General features: G+C 42.4%; 1 protein-coding gene across 2 annotated transcripts in view; it reads right to left on the bottom strand.

The window, feature by feature from the left end:
* The window catches only part of ISOC1 (isochorismatase domain containing 1), a 19695-nt gene extending 10580 nt beyond the window's left edge, over nucleotides 1–9115 (bottom strand). Inside the window, exons 1-2 of one of the 2 annotated variants that reach the window (XM_028493198.2) lie at nucleotides 8754–9111; nucleotides 7871–7969 (exon numbers count right to left, since the gene is read on the bottom strand). In XM_028493198.2, the coding sequence (XP_028348999.1) occupies nucleotides 7871–7969; nucleotides 8754–9056 (402 nt within the window). In that variant the 5' untranslated portion in view covers nucleotides 9057–9111. Of the gene's footprint in view, nucleotides 1–7870; nucleotides 7970–8753 lie in introns of both variants that reach the window. The other variant, XM_024124550.2, reaches the window with a different exon arrangement.
* Nucleotides 9116–9755: the final 640 nt, after the last annotated feature.

The following is a 9755-nucleotide window of genomic DNA, read 5'->3' as shown; positions in this document are numbered from 1 at the left end:
CCCGCATACAGCAAAAAAAAAAAAAAAAAAAAAAAAAAAAAAAAAAAAAAAGAATAACTTCTTAGACTTAAAAAAAATGCAATGAAATGATGCTAAGCACATCACCACTGTCAAATGGAAAGACATAAATTTGACATCTGAATTCTTACACGTATTTATCACAATCAGGAAAATCAATGAATTAAGATGAAAACTGGGTATTAGATTACCATGCTTTACATTAATTGCTGTAGTTGGTCTCTTATAACAACTTGGGCCCAATATGGATCTACCAAAAAGTGAAAAATCACTGTTGAATACAAAAATTTAATTCTTAAAAGTCCATGGTAATTTTCTTTCTACCTTCTCAAATTAGAGAAAGCTCTGGAAAGGATGCAGTCTGATCATGAATGAACCCATGCCACTACTCTTACTAGGCACCCCGTAAGTCTCCCCTCTAATTAACCTAAACCACTCACAGACAATAATTACTCATAATTTTATAGAGGAACCTGAGTCCTGATTACATGGTGGTGGCTTCACCACCAGCCTGGCCCTAGACTCCGCCTTAGTATCTGTGCACATGGCATACTCCCAAGAAACAATTACTACAAGAATTAAATGAATCATCAAAAGGAATCTTTTATCCTTAACAGTATGACTGTTCTAGTCAGTTTGCACTTTTATTTATCTGTGTCCTGGTCTGAAGGACTCCGGCACCTTAATCTCCCTCTGGTATTAACCTATAGGTGTGCACTGATTAACCATGTGCAGTCCAACACCAAGTTCATGTCAGAATGCGAGTGTCATCTTTAATTCTAACACTATGTGGAGGGTTTTCCTACTCTGCCAATAAAGTATGTTTAAAATAAATATTCAAGCATCTTAAATTATATATGCCGTCTTTGGCTGCTTCCTTACTTAAATTTTTAATGCAAGTACCATGCTTCCATTTTGGTCATTATCAAAAGCAATGAGTCTGATGTATATGTAAGTACTTCGGGTACTTTGCTGAAAACCAGTCACTATGACCATGTATCTTAAATTCTCAGTAAACATTAAATCTTGGCTCAAAAGGCTTAAAATCCATATATATATATTCGTTTAGAAATTTGAACCAGGGGTCCCTAGTCATCCACAATGTGTTGAGGGGACACTATGAAAAGCAGTTTAGCTGTAACTGTCTTGTTTCAAGTAACTGTAATGCACCTTAGCAATCTTGCCATTCTACCACATGTGAATACCAGCAAGCAGGCAAAATAAAACTCCCAGGCAGTTGCCTAAGTATGCTGGATGGTCATGCACTGACACACAGCCTACACTTGCTTCTATCTCCAGCTTTCAGATCTTATCTCAGGCTGTATTGACTAACTGTATACATTCCTAACAAGTCTGGTTGTCTGGATTATAAATTAACACAGGATTGGAAACAGCAAATCTGAAAGGAAACTGCTGAAGATAGGCAAACTGATAGCAGCAAGAAATGACAGCTGAGGAAGTAAAGATTAAAAATACAATAAAAGCAGATAAAAACTCAACTAGTTCTCAGTCTAGACTCCAATGAAGGAGTAACAAGCTGTATGTAAGTTATAAATTGGGACAAAATCATTTTATCACACTCATTAAGAAAATAAGTACATAATATTTTAGGACTGCCATATAAAATGGTCAAAATATTGAAAATTGGGATATTTAAAGGAATAAAACCTTACCTACTCAGAAATCCTAGAATATTCAGACTTGTGGTCTCCTGGGGTTCCTGTTACCTGGTGCTTCCCTATACCTCATTTTAGCTGTGAGGTATCTGTTCTAGGCAGGGGACCACATCAGATGTATGTCATATTAGACACAGATTGAGGAGGTCAGAAAATGCAGCCCTGAAATCCTTAGCACCCTGCAAATCTTTTCTAGTAGGGGAATTCACCATCTATGAACCTTCAGTTAAAGAAAGAAACCATAGAGATAAGCAGGTGAGGCATATTTTTATGCAGAGAATACTGGTTATAATTTCATGAAACAAAAATGCCTTAGATATTCTCCTCTCCAGGAGTTGACATCCCCTTGAATATGACCTGCACTTAGTAATCTGCTTCTTCAGAGTATAGAGGGAGGGTAATGGTGAACACGGCCTCAGCCAGGTGATCAAGATTGAGGTAATCCATGGTGACAGTATTCAGCTTTGATATGTGATGAGAATGACCTTCATGATCTTCCTCTCAAAATCTCACAACCCTGGTTGAAGCATAAGGAAAATGAGGTCATTCTACAAAAATATCTAATCAGTACTCCTTAAAACTGTCAAGGTCATTAAAAACAATGAAACTCTGAGAAACTGCCATAACCCAGAGGAGTCCAAGGAGACATGACAACTAAACATAATCGGTATCCTGGATTGGATCCTGGGACAGAAAAAGGACATTAGGGAAAAGCTAGTGAAATCTGACTGAAGCGTGGCACTCAGCTTATAGTAATGTACCAATGTTGGTTCCTCAGCTGTGACAAATATGCCACAGTAATGTAAGATGTCAGCAAGAAGGGAAACTAGGTCAGGTATACAGGAGCTCTCTGTACTATCCTTTGCAACTTCGTTGTAAATCAACACTATTCTAAAATTAAAAGTTTATGAAAAAAAAAAGGTCTCCCTATGCCAGAGTAGCAGGGGGAAAAGATGCTACTTTATGAATAAACTCCATATCTTACAAGACAGAAAAAGGAGGATTTGAGGCTACCAAAACAAAAAACAAACAACGAAAAAACTACTGAAAAATTCTAACCAAACCCCCCATCCACCCCAAACCCATATGAATTTCAGTAATTGTTGTTAAATTACACACTGACTCTATAATTCAGGGACTTCATAACTTGACTCAGAAATTCCTCTTAAACCAAAACCTTGTACATAACTAAAAGTGCTGCTCATTGTCAAACATGTTGCAACTGCAAGATAGCAAATTAAAAGTGACCTTGACCAAGTGCCATCACGAGTAAAAGCAAAGCAATTACAGATCAACACATATTCAAGAAGTATGAAGAAATCACATATAAAAATAAATGTGTATATACACACACCTTCATATATTTATATACATAAATCCCTACACATACACATATACATAACAAATATGTATTTCAATATACATATTTCAATACAAAAAGTTGATCACAACCAATGGCTTCCTCAAGCAACAGTTTAAGAGATAAATTTCAAGTATAAATTTTTTGTCCACTTTCTTAAGAACTGTCTTAGCTGGCATTCAACCTTAGATTTCATATTCAAAAGACTCTTCATCCCCAAGTCGCATTATTACCACGATCATAACAGTATTTACCCTCCTTCACTTCCACATGTGCTCTGACCATTTTCTAACAACGGCTGCTACATCTGCAAGGAATCTGCTCCTCCCTTGCTCAGTTATTCAGGACAGGCACATACACAGTGGCTGGCCTTGCTTAGTGATACATGGTGCCTCACTTCTGTTCTCTCCATAAACGTAATGCATGGTGAGTGTTGTATGCTGAATCGTGTGCTCTAAAATTCATATGTTGAATTCCTAACCACCAGTACTGTACCTCAGAAAGTGGCCTTATTTGGAAATAGTCACTGAAAACATAAGTAGATAAGATGAGGTCATACTGGAGTAGAGTGGGTGCCTAATCCAACATGAGTGGCATCCTTATTAAAAGGGGAAATCTGGGCACAGAGAAGGCCATGTGAAGAGGAAGGGAGAGATCAAGGTGACATGTCTACAAGCCACGCAATGCCAAAGACTCCCAACAAACCACCAAAAGCCAGGAGGGAGGCATGGAACGGCTTCTTCTTCACAGCCCTCAGAAGGAACCAAACCTGACCTAAATCCTTTGGAATTATGAGAAAATAAATTTCTGTTGTATAAGCCACTCAGTCTGTAGTATTATACTTTGTTACAGCAGCAACCTAGCGAACAACTACAGTGAGTAAACTATATCTTTAGGAATGATTAAAGTTTGGAATTGTAAATGTGATGTTTTCAAAATTTTAGTAGTCTATTATAGTCACAATATAGGCATGATGTGCTTGGGAGAGGGGTCTAGGAGGGGATATGAGGTATCATTATTTCACTGAGAACCTGATTACCACAGGTATAGTAAGGCTTTGTTCCAATACTGACTCAAACCCAAGGTCTGTGACATGACTCTCCCAGGTTACAAGAGGTCTACACAGGACAGCCCAGGGGCATTAGAATCTGAGTCCAAGTGTCAATTTCACTAATTTCAATTACATGAAATACAGCAAATCATTAACATCTCCCAACAGCTGCTTCTTAATCTGTAACAAAGTAATAAAAATAGTATCTACCTCATAGGGCTATTTCAAGGATTAAATCAGCTTCATGTAAATCAATCAATAAATGTATTAGGTTACTGTGTATCCCTCCTATAGGAAACATACGCTCTGAAGGTCAGCACATGTTAAAAATAGTTCTTCTGTAATGAGGTTAAAATATCACTTACTACTAAAATCCCTTATGAAAACAATAAATATATAGAAAGAAATACTGATATTGCCTAACTTATGTTAACATAGTCTACAGAATTAAGAAATGATTCATAAAGTGGATTTCTAAATGTCACCGAAAGACTGACAATTACATGATCTGCTCCTGGCATAACGGTTTGGGGCTTTTAAATTTAGACTGCAAAATAATATTTATTTCACTCTTATTTTACAACCTACTCACCTGCTGTAACCACTAATGTCACTTGCATTGAGGTTACAATTCCAGCCAGCTTTCTAACTGCCTAAGGGAAGCCAGCCAACTCCATCAATTTCAGTGTTAAGGACGATGGATTTCTTTAGATTGTACCTGAGGTTAGAGTGAAGGTGAAGTTGGCCAGATCCCAGGAACACAGTGATATCTGAATCTACTTTGGATTCTCCTTGGCAAACTAAATGAAAGAAAAAATTTCCAAACACAGTTTGGAAATTGTGTTTAGCTCCCACTCAAACACAGTTTATTTATAGGTAGCCTCTAATGTATCCACAAGAGGCAAAATGTGTACAATGCTTTGGGCAGTAATCTGCAATGTTAAATTTTTTAAAAAGTGGGCGGGCAGACAATATCATACCCTCAGGATCCAGCTGTTTTCTCCAGTGCCCCTGACACTGTGTGCCCCCCAAGATAGTTCCTGCCTGCTTCTCTAACTCAAGAGTTCTGAGCATTAGCTTATCTACCTGCTCCTCCTGCATGCTCCATAGTAAAGGTTCTGAAATCAAAAATCACCACCTTCCAACTAGCAAGCCCAAGGGAGACCCAAGTCCTTTCCCCTTTCTTTCCAAACCCTGCCTTCTCTCCCTTCCCACCATGTACTCTGGGGTCTCTTCTAGCTATAAAATGTCTACACCTCTGTTTAAAATAATCATAGTACTAATAAACTTCCAAGAAGTAAAACCTGGAGCAGAATCCCTTCCCAATTAACTACCTCAGGAAAAAGTCGAAATAACCTTCCCAGGGAAGCCCTTATCTTCTGCCCACACAAAGCTGCCAGAGCCTTCCCTCCTACATACCGAAGTAAAATCCTCTCGCTGGTGTCATTCTTACTATGTCCTTTTCTTCCTCTCTTCTACTTGGGCTCTGCCCTCCCTGGTGACAAGCTGGAAAAATACACTGGTAGTGGTATGATATCAAATTTACATGAGTTTCCAGGGTTGAATTCTCCATTAGTTAAAACTTGGGAAATACCTTGCGAAAAATGAACACTTATAAGTCATAAAAATGACCTAAATTCCCACTGTATAATCCTCTCATTTACATTTCTTCCCCTGCGTCTCAAAATTCCTTAGACTTCAAGCATTTTGACAAGGCTGAAGACACATAAACCGTGCTTGAAACGTGAGCTGTCTTCAGACACTCGATCACCTGGACAGAATATTTCAGAAAAGAAGACACTAAAAAGTTACCACAGCCTAATACTGGCAATGGGGGTCTTAAAGATCAATCCCCACAGAACCACTAACCAACCACCAGTGCAGACAGTGTGGCACAAGCAACCACTGTGTTTTACAAGGTCACTAGCAATGTCAGTCAGACAGGCGTGAAAGCAAACTTGGACCCCTGTGTAAATTAAGAATACATTCTAGAATATATTGTATGTTAGCCAGGGCCACAGAGGCTATAAGGCCTATTCTTGGAGAAATAATAAATGGCATTATTTAAGCTGTGGATTACATGTGGCCAAACATGCTCTTCATCCCTGCCTCTGGGAGAAGGGGCTTATCATACCCAGAGCATGGCCTCACTGACAGGCCACCTTGAGTCTTGCTGAGTGACAGGCATCTGTTCCACAGAAACAATGAATAGCATCAAAACAAATGATGTTACAAGCTCAAGTTTGCGGCTTGTTTTCCATTCTGCTTGATATTTTCATTAAGCATGAAAAGAGAACATAAATGCTATGGCCAGCTGTAGGACCTTCACACGCTTTGCCATGGAACCTCAGGCAATTTCCTACATGTTCTGCTCTTTGGTAAAATGAAGGAGTTAGATTACTAGGTACGGAACAAGAATTGGGTCTTACCCATGTTTACATTCACTGGGCCAGGCACTTACAGCTGCCACTCAAATGTGGAGTGAACTCTAAGTTCTCGTTCAGCCATAAAATGTCCACATCTCTAGGATTACACAGCCAGGTTCCAAAAAAATACAGTAAAACGGTCATGAAAAGAAGTATCTTCCCTTTTGCTTCTGAGAATATCCATACACATATACACACACACATATATATCTCTCTTCATATAAATAGGTATCAGAATAAGTATATGGATATATATGGTATGTGTGTATATCCCTCCACATTATCTATTTTTAAGCTGGGGGAGGCACCTGGCTGAAGAAGTCAAGCTATTGTGATTACTAAAATGAAAGAATATAAAAATATTTTTAAATACTTTAAAATATATAAAGTATCCTATAACAGATGCTTAAGAATTATTGGACTATTTAGTGGGAAAAAAATAACATTTTTACAAGAATGGGACAGAGTAGTGATATTATAATTATTATTTTAAACATCACCACAAAACTATATTTTATCTCCAATACCAAGCAAAAGACTTCAAAAGCCACATGTGACCTGAATTATACAATGCCTTTTGAGAACGTACAAGACATTTCAGGTATATACATATATTTTATTAACTTCTAAACTGGTAAGTTAAAACGAGTTCTCAGATCCAGGCTTTAAATTTTTCAAAATAAGAAATCCCATTGTTGGGGGAGGGGAAAGTCTTAAAGACTTGGGGAGGGTGCTAGTTTGGCATAACATCTTATTAGGTAACAATCCACTCTCCCTCCCAACCACTACAGGAAATGCATCACAAAGAAGTCTGCATCTTCAGTAAAGCTCCAGATCTCTTCAGCTAGTATTTGGATTCTCCCCTTTATTAATGGATTTGTCAAAGGTGCATCCAGCTTCTTCCATATTTTGGCAGCAATAATCTAAACAGACTGACAAGGAAAGCTGCAGAGAGGTGTCAGCCATGAAAACTCTTGAAGGCATAAAAATGGGTGGTAGTAAACACCTACCAACCACAACTCTCCCAAGAAAAGGGCAAATTCTAGGGTATCAGACACCAACTGCCTCCCTTTTGGCTCTCCAAAGGTTGACCACAGAATCTCATAGCCTTTGCCTTCTGGTTAAAGTATCTGCTTTGGAAGCTTCTGGTCTTCCTTTGCTATCACTTGCTGGAGTAATAGCAAACAAGACCAATTCCACAGACAACTACAAGTGAAAAACAAACAAACAAAACACCAAAAACTACAGAATAGTCCTCAGAAAATGACACTTAAATATTAAAATGCCTTCTAATCCTGAATCCCACATTTCAGTTTGGTCTTCTAAAGAAATGGCTTACCGGTTTCTCAACCAAAAAAAATGGTGGTGGTGTAGTACCTAAAATACACCTTTTGTTCTTGCTTTTCAACAGGATAAATCTTCCGGTGAATCCTCTGAGCTGAGCATAAAAAGAACACAGGAGGTAGATCTGCGCAGTATTAGAGCACGGCTTTTTAAAAATATTAAAAAGGCATAAAATAATCCTCAGGTATGACAACTTTTTCAGCCAGCATGAATGGTCTAGATAAAGTTGGGTATTTAAGAAGGTGCTGCAATGCTGAGTCAAACGACTTTTTCAAGGTAGGCAACGTATATATGTAATCAACAGATTCAGTTGACAGTTATTAGGAAGAGGCTAAACAAGGTTATTTCACTTAAGGTTAGGAAAGACTTAAGATCAAAGGAGCTGAAAACTGGGGAAGAGGATGGGTGAAAGAATGAGACTCCTGAAGTTTGTGTTTCCCAAGTGGTAAACACAACTCCGGGAACAAACCCTAAGGCCGATACTCCCCACAATCTCTTTTCCCCGGTTCTGCATCACCCCAAATAAAAACACAGCTACTCTGCACAGCCCTTCGGTTACGCAGGAGGCTGGGACTGGCTCCCGACACACAAAGCAGATGCGGGCGGCTGAGGACCACACACGTGGGGGCGTTCGCGCGCGCCGCCAATAGCCGGGAGGCCCACGCCCCGTCCTCGGCCGAGGACAGCCGGTGACCGTCACTTTCGGACAGGCTCCTTCGCTGGGCCATCCCGGAGGCTTGCGACAGCGGCACGGCCCTCCCCAGCGGGCGAGGCGCGCGGGGCCCGCCACCGCGGGGCACCTGAGGAGCGCCGCGGGGACGGGGACGCACGGGGACCGGGAGCTGCGGCTCGGCGCGCGGCCCTCCCGCGGGACCCACCTGGATCTGCAGCGGCACGAGGCGCACCTTGCAGCGCTCGCTCACCGCGAAGCCCTTGGGCAGGTCCACGTACTGGCCCCACTCCTCCGCGAAGAGCTGCACCACGAATTTGCGGTGCATGTCGATCTGGTCGCCGTACAGACTGAGGAACTTCTGGATGAGCAGCTCGTAGCCCGCGCCGTGCGGCACGACTGAGGGCCGCGCGAAGACCGAGAAGCAGAAGAGCACGGGGACCGTGCCCGACGGCGCCCCCGCGCCACCGCCGCTGGGGAGCGCCGGGACCGCAGGCTCCGCCGCCGCCATGTTCCCCGAGCGTCTGCTAGCTCCGAAACCGCGAGGCGCAGACACCGCCGGCAGCCGCGGCCCCGCCTCCCCGCGCCGCCTGTCGCCTGCTCTGGAAGGCGAGGGGGCGGGTCCTGGCGGCCGTGGCTCCCTGCCCGGCGGAGGGCGGACCCTGTGGAGGGCCAGGCTTTGGGGCCGGCGCTCGGGAGAGCGCCCCCTCCAACTTCCGGCGGCGCGCGGCCCCTCCGGCGGGCCGCGAGGGGCCCGGTCGCCTCGCAGACCCTCGACCTGCCTGGGCTGCCCGGTGCTCTAGTCCTCAGAGGAGATCGGTGGCCCGCCTTCCACCCCGCTCCGCCCACTGTCGAGCGGTGTGCTCCGGAAGTTTGGGCCTGTGCTTCGGGACACGGGGCTGCCCGGCTAAAACTGCTGGGACGCGTTACCTGTCGGTCTTGTCCAGAGGCAGGCAGTCCTTGAGGACAGCGGCAGTAATCTTAAAACCAATCGGGCAGACTGATCGATGCCCTAAGAAGAGCGGTGGGAGTTGATGCTTCCTTAGGAGGGCCATCCGAGACTCAGAATTTCATGTTTTTCCACCCCATGAAACACAGTTATCTCTCTAGTCGTGGATTTGAGGTCTTGCCCTCCCTTTATCTCAACCCAATTTCCAGGAGAACTTGGATGGGTTATTGCAAAAAATATAAAGGGGTTTAAGAGTAAAAA

Source organism: Physeter macrocephalus, chromosome 8 (genome assembly GCF_002837175.3).
Source record: "Physeter macrocephalus isolate SW-GA chromosome 8, ASM283717v5, whole genome shotgun sequence".
In the NCBI taxonomy this organism is placed as follows: domain Eukaryota; kingdom Metazoa; phylum Chordata; class Mammalia; order Artiodactyla; family Physeteridae; genus Physeter; species Physeter macrocephalus.
The sequence above is the reverse complement of the archived record's forward strand: the minus strand, read 5'-3'. Positions and strand labels throughout refer to the sequence as shown.